This window comes from Nyctereutes procyonoides, unplaced genomic scaffold (genome assembly GCF_905146905.1).
Source record: "Nyctereutes procyonoides isolate TBG_1078 unplaced genomic scaffold, NYPRO_anot_genome, whole genome shotgun sequence".
Classification (NCBI taxonomy): domain Eukaryota; kingdom Metazoa; phylum Chordata; class Mammalia; order Carnivora; family Canidae; genus Nyctereutes; species Nyctereutes procyonoides.
Genome location: NW_026575140.1, coordinates 48,240,799 through 48,258,631, shown reverse-complemented (window position 1 = coordinate 48,258,631; position 17,833 = coordinate 48,240,799). Strand labels below are relative to the sequence as shown.

The window sequence follows — 17,833 nt, the reverse complement described above, 5'->3', positions numbered from 1 at the left end:
AGGAAGAAAAGTCTTCCCCCACCCTGGACACAATGACCACTTAGAAAGTATTTGTTCCAAGACTTCTGGCAGTGCCTCCAGTTAACAAAGAAGGAAGCAGAGGATCAGAGAGGGCAAGGGGCTTGCAAAAGGCCACACTGCTAATCAGCAAACACCGGCCTCTCTGGCTCCACCACCTGGGCCTTCAGTTACCAAGTGAAGATTCTCTTAATAGGTTTGTTGGTTCTGAGCAGGAGGCACCCCTCCGCAGGGGGAGCCAGCAAGGGGAGTATGTGGACACCAGAACCGGACCCAGTCTAGCCCTTGTCCTGCATAGGGAAAGCCATGAAGTCCTTCTGGTAGCTTTTTTTTTTTTTTTAAGATTTTATTTATTTATTCACGAGAGACACAGAGAGAGGCAGAGACCCAGGCAGAGGGAGAAGCAGGCTCCATGCGGGGGGCCCGATGCAGGACTCGATCCCGGGTGTCCAGGATCAGGCCCTGGGCTGAAGGCCACGCCAAACCACCAAGCCACCCGGGCTGCCCTCTGGTGGCTTTTCGATGCCCAAATATGGTGCATCCTGGCACACTGATCTGGGACCTCAAGCCTTTACCCATTGACTATCTCAGGTTCCCATGCCACCTAGACATTTCCCCTGTATTGTTCTCACCACACACTAGGCTAAGAACCCTGAGGCTTGGTCCCTTTTGCTCTGGACCTCCCCACACTTACCTGGAGTTCCTATCTTTCTAGGTCCTGGCCTCGTGTGATACCCATAAGTGCCTGGGGGACATAGCAGGGTCTGACTCTCTTGTCACCCCTGCCATTCCACTCTGCCTTGTGGGGTCTGTTACCTCCTTTTGCCAGGACTTAGATTGCTGATGCTACCACACGTCCCCAGAACAGCTATTAAAACATGAGTCTTATGTCTTAAGGCCCAGGTCCTGAAATCCAAAAGCTCTGGTGTTTTGGTTGTCCAATGTTATGGAGCAAACTGCCCCCAAAACTGAGACTTCAACTGCTTTTCCAGCTCATAAATCTGCAGTCTGGCCAGGGATAGGAAACTCCTCTTGGTTCCATGTGCATCAGCGGGGCCACTCAACCTGGAGCAGCCACTTCCCAGGGGCCGCACCCACACGGCGGCGCACCTGGAACCCAAAAGGCTTCTCGCCTCTCACCTGGGCAGACTGCAGCACTGCCAGCCCCCTTCCTCCTACGGATAAATACACTCTTTCTGGCTCCTTTTCTACTTCCCTCACTCCCCAAATCAGCTACATGCATTGGATTCATCTCAGTGGGGCTGCCCGTGGAGAAAGCCAACCCGACGGTGCTGACCGTGGGACAGCCCTGCGACATACGTATGAAGGGCTCCTCCTTGACCTTCCCTGTGTTAGGATAGCCTGATAGACACCCCAGAGAAGCCAACTTCTCCCCGCCTGTCACCACCACCATTGTCACCACCAGTGTCCACAGCACAGAATTTCCCAGGTGACACTACAGCAGCTCCTGCTTTGGTTTCCCTGCCCTCTACATTCACCCTATCTGTGGTCAGAATGACCTCTTCAAAGTCTGAGCTGAGCAGATTACCCCCTCTCCCACTGAAGAACCTTAGAAGGCTATTCATGGGTCTTGGGATGAAATCCTAAACCCTTGGTGTAGCCTGCAAGCTTTAATCCACCCCTGCCGGCCTCTTTGGTCTCAAGTCCTCCACGAGTACTGTCCACATGCTGTTCCCTCCATCACCTGGCTAACTCCCACTCACAGATCTCGTCATGGTTTATAGTTAAAATTTAACTGTGAGCAGGTCCCAGGGTCTGGCATTTGCTTAGCAAAGAGTAGGCGCTTCGTAGGTACTGAAGAGTAAATACATCCTTCCTCAGGCACCGTGGCTCCAGCTCCTTCTGCCTTCACATATCTATCCACCTTTTTCTCCCAAACCTGGTGCTTCCTGCCTCCCCAAGTTCCCCAAAGCACCAGTACTTTCCAGCAACATTTATTTATTATTTCATTCACGTAACAAGCATTGTTTAAGGGCCTACTCTGTGATAGGCATTATCCTAGGCTCTGGGGGATACAATAGAGAATAAACACTGTTTTCTCTGGAATGTTCACTCCCTTCCCCTCCATCTATTCCTAGCAAATGCCTACCCATCCTTCAAAACCCAACCCTAATGTCCCATTCTCTGGGAAGCCTTTCCCAGACTTCTTCCTCCCCAGACTCTGATGTGAAACTTCTCTCTCCCTCCACTCTGCCATTCTCAAACCTTATGTGACCCATCCAGTGGTGGGGGCCTGGGATTGGGGCTACCTAAGAAGTGTGGAGTTGGGGGGATAGGGGTGTGCAGGGAGAGGTTAGGACAGAGGTCTCTACTGGAAGCTCTGTTTGTGAGCAGTGAGTCAGGGGCACAGCTGGGCATCCAATTCCTGTCTCTTCCCTTAGGCTGCTTTGCCAGCTACTCAGCAACTGCATGGATGGAGGAATGGCTGCCAAGCACACAGTTTATGTGCACAGAAATGACTAAGGTCACAATCCAAGCTGAGCGGCAGTGTAGGGAGCACTCAAGGAAGACAGGTGAGAGGCTGAGATTTGAACATCAGATCCTGGGTAAACCAAATGCAAAGTCCCTTTGACTAGGCCATTGGTGTGGGGCTTCTCTGCCACAGTGGGGAGCCAGGGGGTGGGCCCATAGTGGGTATGTGATGGAAGGCCCATGGGCCAGCCTTTGGAAGTTCCTCCTGTTATTTGATCCAAATTTGCACACTGCAATTCCATCTCAGCTCTAGATCTGTCTGCTTGGGTTCCCAGGGACTGAGGTCACTCATCCTATCGCCTCTTGGTCTCCCCACCAAAGGTCTGGGCCCTTCCAGGGGTCACTGGCCCAGAGAGGCCCAGTAACTACCCTGGGGCCACACAGCAAGCCTTTTGGCTGAGGGCAGCTGGAGTACTGGGGGCTGGGTCAGAGCAGCGTGATCTCACTGGGGGGCAGTGTGAGCCGCTTCTCGCGGGCACTGAGAAGGTTCTCCACATGCACAGCCACCACTCGACACAGCTCCAGGCCCTGCAGGAGAGACAGTGAGAGTCCACAGGCCCAGCAATCACCTTGGGGTGAGATGTGCTTGGGAGAGAGGACTAGTGAGTCCCACCCTTGTCCCCACCTCCTTGAGGGTCCAGGGAGGAGCAGGAGGAGAGGGAAGGAGGAATGCTGGATTATGGGCTGGAAGGGGTAAGTAACCAGGAGACCAAGTACATCTGCCAGCTTGGCTGCATATGACCTGTGTGACCCCTCAGGGGCCTCATGGGTAAGGTCTCAGTTTGCCAGGGCCTGCCTCACAGGGCTGTGGGGAGGATTCCATGAGATTTTATTATGTATAAACCCTTTAAATGGAAAAACTATTAGTCTAGTCAGTAAGTGGTAAGTTTCTAGTGCTGGGTTGCCATGGTTACCACCTGGCACCTAGAGCCTAGAAGAAGCTGTAGCCCGGCCTCAGGGCTCCCAGATGGGGTCAGGAGGAAGAGGCAGCTGAGAATTGTGGAAAATCCACCTGCCTGTGGTTTTCAGACCACAGGCGGCGGTGGCATCCCCGCAGGGATCCCTGAGGGGCCACAGGAGCTGTTCTGACAGATGTAAAGATAAAGGACACTCACTGAGCTGTAACTGTGTGCCAGTCACTGTCCTGAAAGCTTCCTGTGTCTCACCCCTTCTAGGCCACACGGTGTCCCTAAGAGGCACTTTTACACCCCATTCCACCAGCAACGAAACTGAGGCCTGAGGCCAGAGCTACGAAGCCACTTGCCCCAGACCTCACAGCTGGTAGGCAGGTGGTGGGGACTTGGACCCAGGTGGTAGGAGGCCCAAGGCCACACTCTGAAGTGCTCTGTGCTGACGTCAGTGGTGCTTGCCCCACGCTGGAGGCCCCCTCTGGGGATGAGATCAGAGTATGCATGATGGGCGTCCCCTCCTCCAGCCAATGTGCCAGCCAACCCTCCCACCCACATGCTACAATGCGAGCCCTTACTGGCACTGTGGCCCCACTTGACAGGAGTGGAAACTGAAGCTCAGTCAGAAGTGGGGTTGCCTTGAGATCCCCTCATGCAGCCTGTCAGAGGTGAGTGAGATGCATACCTAGGTCTGTTGGCTGCACTGCCACTATACTCAGATGTCACCTCCTCTTGGAAGCCCTCACTGATTACATCCCAGATAGTTCAGCTATAAACTTCTCAGCACTGATCATGGTTTACTGGAGAGACTCTTGGACATGGGGCTGGATGAGGGCCAGGGTTGAGGGGGTTGCAGTCACTTCAGTATCCTCAAAGCCGGGGCAGAGCCTGCTACGTAGGGATGTCCAGTGGCTTACGTGTTAAATGAGTGAATGAATGAATGCACCCCCACCCCAGCATGCCAGAGGCAGAGGCAGCAACACAAAGGGGCTGGGGGTCTGCAAGGAAGTGGAAAAGCCAAAAAGGTCCCCATCCAACCATCCATCCTACCAACCACTTACTAGCATCTACTACCTGACGGATGCTGTGCTATAGACACAATGTGGACAAAAGAGACACAGCTCTGGCCTCTGGGGCTGGCATTCTGGTGGGGGAGACAGACAATATGTAAACAAATAACCCATCTGCAAGCCGTAACAAGGTCTGCCAAGGCAGAGATAGTAAGATGTCAGGGAGAAGGATCAAGGAAAGCTTCTGGGAAGAGGTGATGCTTGTGCTGACACCCAATTAAAGGAAAGGAGGGAGAGTGCCCTAGAACAAACCAGGGATGAGCACTCCAGGTAGAGGGGACAGTGAGTGCAAAGGGTCTAGGGCAGAGAGGCGAGGACAAGCTTGGCATCAAGTTGCTGGAAGAGGCCAGGGTTGGGAGCAGAGGGACGGGAAGTGAGAGCAGAGGCCAGAGTGGTAAAGAGAGGAGGCAACCCTGCCAAGATGCTTCCGTGTTGGGAGCAGAGGGACGGGAAGTGAGAGCAGAGGCCAGAGTGGTAAAGAGAGGAGGCAACCCTTCCAAGATGCTTCCGTGTTGGGAGCAGAGGGACGGGAAGTGAGAGCAGAGGCCAGAGTGGTAAAGAGAGGAGGCAACCCTGCCAAGATGCTTCCGTGGGAGACCACCCTAGTGACCTGCAGTTCTGTGCTCGGTGGGGTTGGGGTAGCTCTGTCCCTAGCACTGGGCTGGATGCTCCCCGGGGCACAACCTGGATCTAATCCATCTTGGAGCCAGGCCCAGCAGAGAGCCTGAGGGAGGGGCTGGGTGCTTGTCTGGGTGCTGGGGCTGCACTCACCTGCTCCAGCTGCAGCTGCATGGTGCGCTGAGCCGCCACATCCCCCAGTGCGATCTCCACATACGGGTAGCTGGAGCTGGCCGTGGGTCGCTGGGTCCGAGTCGACTGGATCTCCTTCAGGGGGAACTTCACCATCAGCTCCTGGAGGGAGAGGGGAAGAGACAGGCTTGTGGGTGGGACAGTCTTACCCACCATTACCTCTCCCCTGCAGATCAGATCAGGAGGAGGTAGGACACCCAGGTTGGAGTACCAGTTCCCCAGTGACTTGCTGTGTGACCTCGGGCAAGTTGCTTTACCTCTCTGGACTTCCGTTTCCTCACCTGCCAAACAGATTCAGCAAACACTGATCCACCCATCTACAGGGTACCAGGCACTGTTCTGAATGCTTGGCATCCAGGAATGCAGCAGCTGGCAGTGGTGCCCTGACCTTCACACCAAAGCTGTTTCTTAAACCTGCCCCCTCTTTATCCGGAATTTTCTTTCTGTCCCTGGGAGTGAACCAGGAGCCCATGCACAGAAACCCAGAGCAATGAGAGTTAATGCCTTAAGTGACAGGGCAACATGGTGGGTAGACCCCCCAGCTCCCTCACCCCCAGAACAGAAGACATCCTCCAAGAGGTGTGTTTCAGGCTGTCTCCAGAGCACCCAGCTGGACTGAGCGCCAATTCCCACAGCAGGAATTTGCTGCTCATACAGCCTTCCAGAAGGTGTGTTCCCAAGGTGTATGAAACGTCCCTTCCTGGTCTCACTTCCTCATTCCAGCATCTCCTAGAATCACCTCCAATAAAGTCCTAACACCCTGTCCCTCTGAGCATGATGGTATTTGGAGACAAGGCCTTTAAAGAGGAAAAGAAGCTGAAATGAGACCAGCAGCGTGGTCTCAGTTCAAATCTGTCCCATGTCCTTATGAGAAGAGAGAACTTGAATACGACAAAAACACCAAGGATGTGTGCGCAGAGAAAAGGCCACGAGATGACTCCCAGAGGAGTGCAGCTCAGAGGACGGGGAGGGGAGAGCCAGGGGCAGGGCCAGGCTTAGGCCACTCACATGGGTCTCAGTGCTGAGGAAGTTGAGGCCATTCTGATTGACAGCAAGGATGCAGGGGGCTGGCACCACCGCATTGCTACAGCTCTGGATGAAGAAGAAGGAGGAGCCGAACATGGGCAGGGCGCTGATGAGGCCTGGGGTGGGGAGAGGCAGTGGGGTGGGGTGGTCAGTTAGTGTGGCTGGCATGGCTCAGCAATGACAACCATGTCCCTGCATGGCCAGCCTGCAGCCTGAGTCTTCCTCAGCTGTGTCCAGCATGCATGTCCACCGCCCCCAGGGCTCCTTCTGCCTCTCCAGCTCCCCCCGCCCCCATCTGCCCAGGGCCTCCCAGGTCCTAGGTGGTGCCTTGGTCAGCATTTTAGAAAGGTGTTCTTTCCAGGTAGTTGCTCAGCTTGGCTAGCACCAAAAATGCCATTGTGCAAAGAAAAAAAGTGCCTCAACCCCACCCTCCAGGACCCCCCCCTTGGTAGAGTGCCCCACAATTATCTCCCCCAGCCCCAGACACTCACCCAGAAACTGGGCGCGGGCTTGGTGGGGGCTGAGCGCCTGCGTCTGCTGCCGGTGCTGGCCAAGCAGGTTGAGCCAGGCCGAGCCGGCCATGGTGTGGTAGAGCTGGGCCGGGATGTAGTCCTGGATCTCTCGCCTGTATGTGGAGGGAAGAGTGAGGTCCTGAGTGCCCACTATCATTCGTGTTCTGCACACCATCTTAGCACATCCTCACTGCAGGGCAGGTGCTAGGCCCAGTGGATGTGATCTCTGCACCTCCCCAGAGGACTAAATGCTGCCTGCCAAGAGCTCATTTGGCGCTATGGTACAGGGCAGATACTCACTAACTATGGCTGGTACCACTAGGCTCCCTGTTTGAGGATGGAGGGATGGAGGCTCTGAGAAGTTCCCTGACTAGCCCTGGGTCACATGGTGACTTGGTGACTGGGGGGCCGAGGCTGGAACCCAAGGTAGGTTAGTCCTTTTGTAGCCCCAATCCCCAAAGAAAAGCCCAGGCCATAGTTTTAAGAATTGCCAGGGGGAGCGGGTTCAAAGGGGACCACCAGCAGCTGGACAGAGCACAGAGCAGAGAAGCACAGGGCTCCAGGCTGGATCCGTTGGGCCAAGAGACCCCGGCTCCAGTCCCTTCTGTCTGACACATACAGTTTCCCTCAGGGCAGCCCCTTTTTTTGTGCCTTGGGGCATCTGAAATCAAACACCAAGAGCAGTCCCAGCGCATCCCAGCTGCTCTGAGCTGCAAACTGGGAATGGTTAAGGGGAATCCAGGGGAGCCTCCTTCCTCCAAGAGACCCCTCACCCTAGGGCAACATCTTCCCTCCTTTGTACTGCTGAGGTGAGGGCCTGCCATCTGGCCCCGGCCTCCCCTGGTTTGGATCCCAGTTCCCCCACATATTATTTGGGTAAGCTTCAGGAAACCCTGTAACCTCTCTGGGCCTCAGTTTCTTTCTTTGTAAAGTAGAAAATAAAGATGAACTGAGATGAGGCATGAAAATGCCTTCCAAAAAAGTAAAACTCAGTGATTATTTTTTTCCAGGATTGGGATTATAGCTGTATGTGCTTCCTTGGCCTTTTGCTTAAAATTATAACATAAAAAGAGCTTCACATACCGAATCCTTACCATATAATGAGCTCCTACACATATGCTGTACCTACGTTATCTTACCATGATTCATACCAGGTGTTCTCAGGGTGTGGCTGAGGGCATGAGAGGTCAAAGCCACATCCTTGATAACACGCTAAGACGCTAAAAGTTGCCTGGCCTTTCTCCCTCTCATTCTTTCACAGGTGGAATTTGCCAGAGGCCACATGACATGTGAGATAGGGCAGACTGCCGGCAGAAGCACATCTGAGGATCCAGCTGTCTTCTATTAAGCCAGTTGCTAAAGAGATGTGCAAAATGTAAAACAACGCCACTCTCCTCACTAAAACTTTTTGGGAAAATAGTTGTTTTTTCTATAAGTAGTTTGTATTAATGTGTAATTTAATCTATGTTCCTTGAATTATAATTGCTTCTCACCTGTTATTATAATTACTATTACATACAATTACTTATATGAATGTATAATACATTATCCTTACTTTTCAAATAATAAATCAATATTTTAAGTCGTTTCTCAATTTCAATTTTGAATATGGTTAAGTATATTGATAGTGTGACCCACATAAACAAAAACTCTTTGGGGTCCAATTTTTAAGGGAGTAAAAACATTCTGAGACTAAAAGTCTTAGGATGACTGATTTATCACCTCTTTGGGGACGTCAATTTGAAGGCTGCCTGACTCCCAGAATTTATTTAAGGAATCGACTGCTGCTGGGGATTGGGGTTGCTGTACCGCGGTGAATGTTTCTGTGGCTGAATCTTTCTGTGTGGCCACAGAAATGTGTACATTTGTGCATCCCCAAAGCTTTTTTATTGTTCTCTTTTTCTCTGAGCTATGAAGACCTGCCAGAAGCAACCTCTTGTGGAAGGAGGCTGAGTCCCAGGCTCCCAGGGCTGGCCAGGTGGAAGATTTCGGCCCCGGGGCCAGGACTGCTCCTCCTTCCCAGCCAGCTTCACAGACCCTGGTGCAAGAGCAGAGTGCTGGGGCCTGGGATGGCCAGCTCTGGGAGGAGCCGGGGAATGGGGAAGGGGCGGTGACAGGTGGGGGGTGCTCACACACTGGGCAGGTAGGAGTGGTCCTTGGCCCGGTGCTGCAGCGAGGCCAGCTTGGACATTTGCTGTAGCTGTTGCTCGCTGGGCCGGCTGGCTGGCACGCTGCTGAAAAGGCCCTTCAGGTAGTCGGGCAGGACCTGTGGGGGAGAATTCTGATGAGGGGCTGCAGTCAGACCTGCACTCAGGCATTCATCACATTCATCAGAGGAAGATGTGAACATGTGTCATTTTAATAGTTCTAATCCCTGCCTGCTGGACTTTGGAGACCAATGAGAGGCACGTGAGGGTAAGCTGTGAGGGCTGTGGCCCTGAAGCCCACGTGGGAGTCCCCACAGTGGCCAAGGAAGAGTGTCATGGACATCTGCATTGTATCGTTCAGGAATGGCTGGGGGCTGGGGTTTCTGAAAGCTGAGTGTGCACAGAGTCACTACAGCAGACCTCTGGGAAGCACCTCTGAGACTCTGAGTCATTAGATCTGGGGCAAGACTTGAGGATTTACATTTTCCCAAGTTCCCAAGAGCTGCTCCTGGCCTGTAGGTCACAGCTCGACTCAAACTGGACCAGACCTCACAGGGCTGGTGGTCAACAGCCACAGCATATGGCCGTAGAGGCTAGGTGCAACATTCTGTACCCAGAATTGCCAAGACTTTGGCACCAGATCAATAAAATGTTGTCCGATCACCCACAAATGTTAGCACAGGAGGGGAGAACCCAGATTTTGTAAGCTCCGTGATCCTGACTTATCTGAGTTTCATGAAGGAATAACACAAAGACAAAAGTAACAATGCCAGCAAAAGCTGCTCAGGCTTTTGGGGCAGGTCAAGCACTCAGAGGAGGAATCAGGAGTAAAGGGGAAGTCAGAGCAGCCTCATGGAAGGGATGCTATTGGGGGCAGCCTTGCCATCAACTTAGATGAACACAGGTGCAGGAAAGACAGGGCAGGTGGGATGTGACCGTGCGTGTAAAGGCCCACGAATTAGGTGGAGAGGGTGGCATGGTCAGGCTGCCTGAGGAGTTCACACAGGGGATATAGGCACTAGGACTAGACATGTCAATCGGAGGGGGAGGGCCCTGAGGGGCTCATTCCATTAAGTGTCTGACTCTTGATTTCAGCTCAGATCATGTTCTCTGGTTTGTGAGACTGAGTCTCCATGTCGGGCTCCATGTTCAGCGGAGCATCTGCCAGAGATTCTCTCTCCCTCTCCCTCCGTCCCTCCCCACTGCTTGCACACACACACATACTCTCTCTCTCTCTCTCTCTCTCTCTCTCTCTCCAAAAAAAGAAAAAAAAAAAAAGAAGGGAAGAAAGAAAGGAAGGGAGGGAGGGAGGAAGGAAGGTCAATGGGGCTGAAAACACGAAGGCATCAGATACCAAGGCTGTGACTCCGACTACACACAGGGGAGCCCGGAAGGTTCCAGAGCAGTGGGGTGGACCACATGTGCTGACCTGGTTGTAGTGCATGGTCACGTACAGCTCATTGTCAAACTTGAGAGGCTGATCCCAGAGCACACGCCGGAACCAGAGCATGTAGCCCCCATCCACCTGCTCCATCTCCGAGGCCACGTCCAGGATGTAGGCACAGCGGCTAAGTGGGCACACATGCTGGCCTGTGGAGAGTGGGGGTGGCTGCAGAGCATATGTGCAGACCCTGGGCAAGGCCCTTCCCTGTTTCAGGACATGGAGTCCTCCCTAAGGGAGAGCATGTGTATGGAACAGGGTGCCCTGTGTTTTTGGTCTCTCTTGATGAGCAGAGATGAGAATAATTCCAAGCAAAGCTAGAGTGTACCTAGGTCTCGGGAAGTGCCCTGGGTTATGCTCAGGGGGAGCCCAGCTCCTTTCCAGAGGCGGCTTGGGACATGGAGAAGCACCCAGGCCTCTAATCATGAGACCAAGTGGGTACCTTTCTACAGAACTCCTTCAGGAGAGACCCCTTGCTGGCCTCCTGGAATGGGTGGAGTGTGGAGAGGATCGGGGCTGGCAAGGAGCAAGGTCTGAGTCTGTGAGGAAGGTTTAAGTTTTTCCTTCTTGCTTTAACATTTCTGCTCCCCATCATACACCTTCAGTAACATTTTACCAAAGAGAGGGTGTGGCATCGATGATGAAAGTCCAGACTCTAGAGGCCAGACTGCCTGGGTTCAAATCCTAACTGTGTGACCTTGGGTAAATCCCTTAACCTCGGTGACATGCTGAAAAATGGACCCCTTCCCCAGAGAGGTCCATGTCCTACTCCCCAGAACCTGTGAATATGTTTGCCTTCATGGCAAAAGGACTTAGCAGATGTACTTAAATTAAGGATTTTGAGAAAGGGAGGTCATCCAGGATTAACCAAGTGGACCTGATGTCATCTCAAGGGTCCTCAGAAGGAGAGGTAGGAGGGCGAGAGAAAGAGGAAGTTTTGAAGATTCTACACTCTTAGCTATAAAGATGGAGGAAGGGGCCACAACCCAAGGAGTGTGGGCAGTGTCCACAAGCTGGAGAAGGCAAGAAATTGGATTCTCCCCTAGAGCCTCCGGAAGGAGCCAGCCTTGCTGACCTTTCAGGACTCATGACCTTCAGAACTGTCAGATAATACATTTGTGCTGTTTTAAGCCACTAAATACATGGTAATTTGTTACAGCAGCCATAAGACACTAAGTCAGCCTCCCCAGGCCTGTTTCTCCATCTGTCAACGGGGGTAACCAGAGTTTCTACCTCATAGGGTTGTTGCAGGACTTAGAGGAGTTTCTACAATTAAAATTCTCTGACCTGTGCCTGGGCCACCATATCTGGTCTGTAAATGTCAGTTATTAACACCATTTTGTTACCACCCTCCCCCGTCTTAGCTGGGCCCAGTGCAGGCAGGGCTGAGGACACACAGTTTAGAACCCCCAGGCAGCAGGGACAAGAGCTGGGTGCAGGTGGCCGGAGCTGACCAACAGGTGACAGGGGGCAAGAGCATGGTCTAGAGTGGGCAGCAGACAGAAGGGGCCTTGGGCAGATAAGAAGGGGCTCGGGGAACTGCGGGAGAGGCTCTTCCTGTCACTGTCACAGCCTCAGAGAAAGAAAGTAACCCCTGCACAGCAGGCTCCAGAAGTCAGGCTAGACTCTAGGAAACTTCCTAGGATGTAAGGAGCAGGTCCTGCCCTCTAGGAACTTCCAATTTGGTAGGCAAGACCAACATCTGGAGCCAGGGGTGCCTGGCCCCCAGAAAAGTTCTTATGCATGGCAGCCAAGGGCCTCCTGGAGGAAGTGGCATCTGACCTGGGCCCTCCAGACTGGGCCCTCATGCTCAGTCCTCCTAGCCACTCACCTTGGTTGGTGACAACAAAGATGACATACTCGCTGAAGGCCTCGGGGCGTGTCAGAGCCATCTCAGCACAGATTTCTTCCACCACATCCAGGGCCACCTGGGGGGAAGAAAGGGTACGGCTGGGCCAGCAGAGTGGACCTGTCCTCCCAGGCCACCCAGGCCCTCCACAGGGACACGAAGGACCCTGTGAGACCTGAGAATTGGACTTGTGCACCGGAGTACAGCTTTTAGAGCCTGAGAGGCTCAGGGTTGAAACTCTGCCTCAGCAGTATGACCTTCACCTCTCCGAGGCTTGGTCTGCTTCCCTGAGAAATAAGTCTTGCCCTGTGCAGCTTTGGAAGACACTGACAGGGGCTCAGCACCCTTTGGGGCCCACCCCAGAGACTGGGGTGTCCCTACCCCTCTGGCATCTACCTGTCAGAAACTTTCCCTCACTTACAGTGCATGTTTTGATTTTGAGATGGCGTTCAAGGCCTCCAGGGAGAAGAAAGAGCTGTCTCTTGGAACTGCGGCCCGCCTGGCACAAAGAGGAGAGAGGCTGGGTCCTGGGATCTGGGCCAGCAATTGCCCCCTGCCCCCCCCCCCCCCGCCGCTATGGAAGTCCCCAAGTCAAGGGGCTCTAGACAGTCATGCGCAGGAACACTCATGCACCTGGACCTGCCAGGCCTGACTGTCCACTTCTGAGTGCTCAGTACACACAGGGTCTCTGGGCAGGGCTCGTGTTTCATGCTTATCCTGACCCCACCCCACACTCACCAACATGGCCCGAAGCTCCATGCTGCTGGGATGCTCCACGCGGCCTCCAAAACGCAGGGTTTTCTGCAGATTCTGCTCACAGGCCTTGGCAATCCCTGCAGAGACAGGGAGTCAAGGCCTTGCCCAGGGTAGGCAGTGGGAGAAAGAGGCTCTTGTGGCCACCAGCCACGAGCCCACTGGGTTCTCTCTACAACCTATGGGGCTTCTGTTCTCCAATGTGGGAGCTGAGGAGACAGTTCCTAGAGGGGCGGGATTTGCCCAAGGTTGAGAGCTGCAGTGTGAGAGCTGCATTTGAACCCACGTCCCATGTGGCTAAGGCTTTTGTCTAGCCCATGGTCCCTTTGGCTACCTGTGAACCCTGGGAACAGCCGTCACTTCCAGCTGTTGCCAGAGGGTGTGTCCCCCATAGGCTGTGTGGCTGTGGTGATGCGGCTGTGCCCTGCCAGCTGGGACCCCCTTGCCAACCCCCGCCCTTACCCAGAGCAGTGCAGAACCCGCCACCACCTGTTTCTCTGGGTTAAAGAGTGCTCTCGCTCTGCTCCGGGGAGGAGGTGGAGGCAAGACCTATAGGGCACATTCTGCTGCCTCCACAGATCTGGGAGCCCTTCCTCAGGGGAGCCTATCCTCAAGGATCTATTCATCTCAGAGTCTGGGAGTGTTAACTGAATCAAAGCGGAGGATTCTGGGACAGGCAGAGTGAGGTCCCCTGTCTCCTGCGTGACTGCCATGATGACCACACAGCCCTAACCCTTTTCTTAGGGGGACCCCAGGGGTTGCTATGGCAACAAGGGTCAGGATGAGGCTGGGGACAGGCTCCTTTCCTCCAGATTCCCAGGGGGAAGGCTGAGACCCTGCCACCAGCTGGATCTGACCCCTGCCCAGACCCACTCCAGACCCTTGTTGGTTGGTAATGGCCAGAGACACGGGGCCTCACCCAGCTCTCCTGGCCCTTCTACCTCCTTCATCCTCCCACATGCCACACAGTCCCACTTCCAGCACCCCCTAGAAATCCCTTTCTTGTGCTCACCACCCAGAGTCAGCACTCACTGGGCCCCTCACCTTGGAAAGGCAGGCCTGGGGTCCGGCTCACATCCTGGAGAAAGCAAACAAAGTGTGGCTGGAGGACCTCAGAGCAGCTGTGGTAGGCAGTCACGATGTACAGCAGCCTCCAGCCTCGCTGGCAGCTGTCCCTGTTGGGGAACACACACGGGGCCACGTCATAGGTGGCCACAGCCCTAGAGTTTCCTGGGCCTGGGCTGGACATCTCTGGCTCTCAGGCAGCTCCTCTTTTCTGGGGTGCTCCTCCCTAGCTAGTGAGAGGAGGGCAGGTGGATGCCAAAGCCATGCAGAGGGTACACTGTGCTTGGGAATCCAGGATGGGAGACAAGGAAAGCAGGAGATGAGGCCCCTGATGTGACATGCCGGACTGCACAGAATACCAAGTATTCCCTGGGTATAATCTCTCTGGGGAGGCTCCTCGGTGGAGGTCCTTGAAGGGGGACTGGAGGAACCCTCTGGGCCTGTGTGCACGTAGTGGCAGAGAAGGCCTGGGGGTGGGAAGGGGCAGGAGGACATGCCGAGTGCTTCTATTATTCCCGGAGGCATGGAGAGTCAGTGGGGGAGGTAGACTAGATGGGGATGGGTGGGAGATCTGGTGAACAAGAGCATCCCACACTGGGCACTTGCTGGGTGCTGGTCCTGTGCAGACATTCATCTTCACACTGCCCTGGATGTGAGGGTTTCATTTGTGGGGTCCGCTGGGGTCTGGGGACAGCACTTGGGCTTCCTTTAAGCATCCACTCCCACCCTGGGTCACTGTGAGTTGGTGACTGGCATGGAAGCCAGCTCTGCCAACTAGAACACTGTAGCCCCTGGCCACAATGATTGGTTTAAGGATGGTTAGTTGATCCACATCTGGCCAGTTAGATCAGCCTTCCTCTGAATATGGTGATTGGTTAAGGGACAGAAATTTGACCCAGTTCTGGCCAAAGCTCTTGCAGTGGGCCCAGGGATAGGCACAGGACCAAGTCAAATCAGTAGGACTGGATTTGGGAATTTTATCTATAATTGGATCAATCTTGCTTTTCCTAAGATTACTGAGCTGAAAAATGTCTCTCCAGAGCTGTATCTTGCTAATGCACAGAAGATATTACTTAAGAACACTATCAACACAGAGAAAACCAGGGCTCGATTACAGAGAAAGCCTGCTTCCCAATGATACCTGGATCCAGCCATGCCTGAACCCATATTTGGTGGTTTCAGTCACCTGAATCCTCTTTTGCTTAAACCAGCTTGAATTGGGCTTTTGTCACTTGCAACCAAGAATCTGGACTTGCAGATTATCATTGCCATTTTACAGGTCTGGGACCTGTAAAAGAAACTGAATCTTGGACAAACAATTCCAAACACATGTACTCTGTCTACTGAGTGAGGAAGAGGATGGTGGGAGACAATCAGGAGGGAAGACCTGGGTACAGGGGGAGAGACTGAACGGACCCCTCTTGGAGCAATGACACGGTGTGGGGAGTAGGGTACAGGGGTTACGGCCCAGCGCACTCACTGCTTGGTGCTGGTGTTGTCTGTGATCTGCTTCACAACTTGGCAGTAACACTCGTCCCGCATGACTTCGTGGTCCTCACACAGCTGAAGGAGGCCATGCCAGAGCCCGTGCCACACACCAGGCACATGAAAACAGGGTGTGCACTTGGAGAAAGGCCTGGTGTCCCTTCCTCAGCCCCCTCCCCACTGCAGGGTGCATTCCTCTTTGGGCTCCCCACCCCAATGTCCTGCAACTTTGCTTGACAGATGGGGAAACTGAGCTACACAGCAGACAAGGGAGCATCCACCAAAATCTGCTGGACTAACCTTCAGGAGGGTGTAAAGCACATCCAGTTCACTCTGGCCTTTCAGTGGAGCGTCACCCATGAATCTCATCACAGCTGTAGGAAAGACTTGTGCCACCCGGGGCCACCAGGCACCCAGCTGCCCACTCACCCCGGGGCACACCAAGGTTGGGGCCATCCCTGGGAGGGTACGACCCTGGGGCAGCTGGAGGTTCCTCTTCCGTAAATGTGGCCCCAGGCCTGAACTGAGGGGGAGACCCTTAGGACCAGAGGGCTGGGAAGAGCAGGGTCCCACGCTGGATCCCACCTGGCCCAGGCCCTCCCCACCCCCACACCTAAGAACATGTCGGTGGCCATCTTGTTGAGGCTGCTGTCACTGAGCTCGATGAGAGACTCTTGCAGTGGGGTCTGCGAGGGGAGGAAGGGCTCGTGTCATGACCGTGGAGGGACAAGCCAGAAAGGAGGGCCATGTGGTGCCTCCTGTGTTATGACAGGAGAGGTCACATCATAAAAAAGCCGCCAGGCGTGTTAGGCACTGGGGGGAGATGCTGCCCTAGGAGGAACTAGGTCCTTGGGGTGCTGGGAGGGGTCCTACTGAGGACAAGGCTGTTTGTCCCACCAAAGACCTAGAAGGGGCTCTTGCATCACCATTTTACAGATGAGGAACCACACTTGGGGCTGGACACCTTGGTGAAGCAGAGTATGTCTTCCAAGGTCCTGGACTCCCGACCTTCCTTGGATTTTAGCCTGAGGCCATCCCTGCAACAGGAGATAGGTGCTACTCACAAGTCTTGCCTCTGAGCCTCTGGCTATATCCCCTTTCCACCCAGAATGTTCTTGACCCAATGTCTGTCAACCAGGCAGGAAGGCTCCCAGAAGCTGAGGCTGCAGGCAGACCTCACATCTGAGTGGTTTCTCCTCCCCCCCATCAGAAGTGCGGCAGCCCCACTTGGATGGCTGCCAGAAGCCCCAGAAGGGCCTTCTTCAGCGTGGGCATGAGGGCTGGGACCACCACTCACTGGGGTCTCCTCTGAGGGTCTCGGAAATACTTCTGGGCAAACTCAAGCATCGAGTATGGTGGGAGAGTCAGGCCATCGTCTGCATGGTCAGGGGAGCCAGCCCTGACCAGGGGACCCTGCAGGAGGGCCAGAGCTAAGAGGTCCCGTCCTGCCACTCCTGCCCCACCTGCTCATGCTCAAAGCTACCATGCCCAACCCCAGCCTGATTCTGTCCAAACCCTCTCAGGCCACCCCTAACCCCCACCCACCTAGACTCACCCCCACTTGGTAGTCCTGACACCTTGCACCAAGTCACTCCTACCACAGCCCAGCTGACCCCACCCCCTGCCGCCTCTGGCCATGCCCCCTCCATCTCCCCAAAGCTTGGTCCTGGCTGACCTAGCCCCTTACTCCACCCCTCCCTGGCTCCATTCCACACACCTGCTCCTGCCCCATATGCTTGGGTCCCCCCCACCTCATCACAACCCTGCTGACCCCCACCATCCTGACCCCATCTGGCCACACCTCCAATCATTTCTGCTCCTGCCATGGGTCACACATCTGGCTGGCCCTATCAGGTTCCGCCTATCCTGGGATAGGCCATACCCTCGGCTGACCTTGCTCCCAACTGCCTCCACCATCAAGCTGACCACCCCGTTGTCTCAGCCCCGTGGGCCCGGCTCTGATGGTCTCACCTCCCTTCTGCGGCCCACCTCCCATGCAGCAGCTGTGGAGCCCACAGCAGCGGCCACAGCAGCAGCCCGGCCCCGGCCTGGCTCGACCGGCAACTGTAGGAAATCAGGGGCAGCTGCAGGCTGCACGAGGTCGGAAGGGAAGCGGCCCACACGCCCGTGGATGGTCCCGAACCTCCAGCCTAGGGGGCAGGTAAAGGGTCTGAGACAAGCAAAAGGGTCACGTCTCAGGACTAAGGGGCCCCTCTAGGGATACTGGAGCACCCTCCTGCCCCTGCCCCAGTGTTC

The 17,833-nt window shown here is 54.6% G+C and overlaps 1 protein-coding gene across 1 annotated transcript in view; it reads right to left on the bottom strand.

The window, feature by feature from the left end:
• Window positions 1–2,918: 2,918 nt before the first annotated feature.
• Window positions 2,919–17,833, bottom strand: part of MYO15A (myosin XVA) — a 49,716-nt gene continuing 34,801 nt past the window's right edge. The window contains exons 50-65 of the mRNA XM_055306436.1: window positions 17,549–17,727; window positions 16,875–16,990; window positions 16,542–16,614; window positions 16,191–16,263; window positions 15,878–15,951; window positions 15,573–15,655; window positions 14,072–14,202; window positions 13,013–13,107; window positions 12,696–12,773; window positions 12,257–12,353; window positions 10,414–10,574; window positions 8,970–9,103; window positions 6,817–6,950; window positions 6,308–6,441; window positions 5,261–5,401; window positions 2,919–3,039 (exon numbers count right to left, since the gene is read on the bottom strand). Coding sequence (XP_055162411.1) covers window positions 2,938–3,039; window positions 5,261–5,401; window positions 6,308–6,441; window positions 6,817–6,950; window positions 8,970–9,103; window positions 10,414–10,574; window positions 12,257–12,353; window positions 12,696–12,773; window positions 13,013–13,107; window positions 14,072–14,202; window positions 15,573–15,655; window positions 15,878–15,951; window positions 16,191–16,263; window positions 16,542–16,614; window positions 16,875–16,990; window positions 17,549–17,727 — 1,805 coding nt within the window. The 3' untranslated portion in view covers window positions 2,919–2,937. The remainder of the gene's footprint in view (window positions 3,040–5,260; window positions 5,402–6,307; window positions 6,442–6,816; window positions 6,951–8,969; window positions 9,104–10,413; window positions 10,575–12,256; window positions 12,354–12,695; window positions 12,774–13,012; window positions 13,108–14,071; window positions 14,203–15,572; window positions 15,656–15,877; window positions 15,952–16,190; window positions 16,264–16,541; window positions 16,615–16,874; window positions 16,991–17,548; window positions 17,728–17,833) is intronic.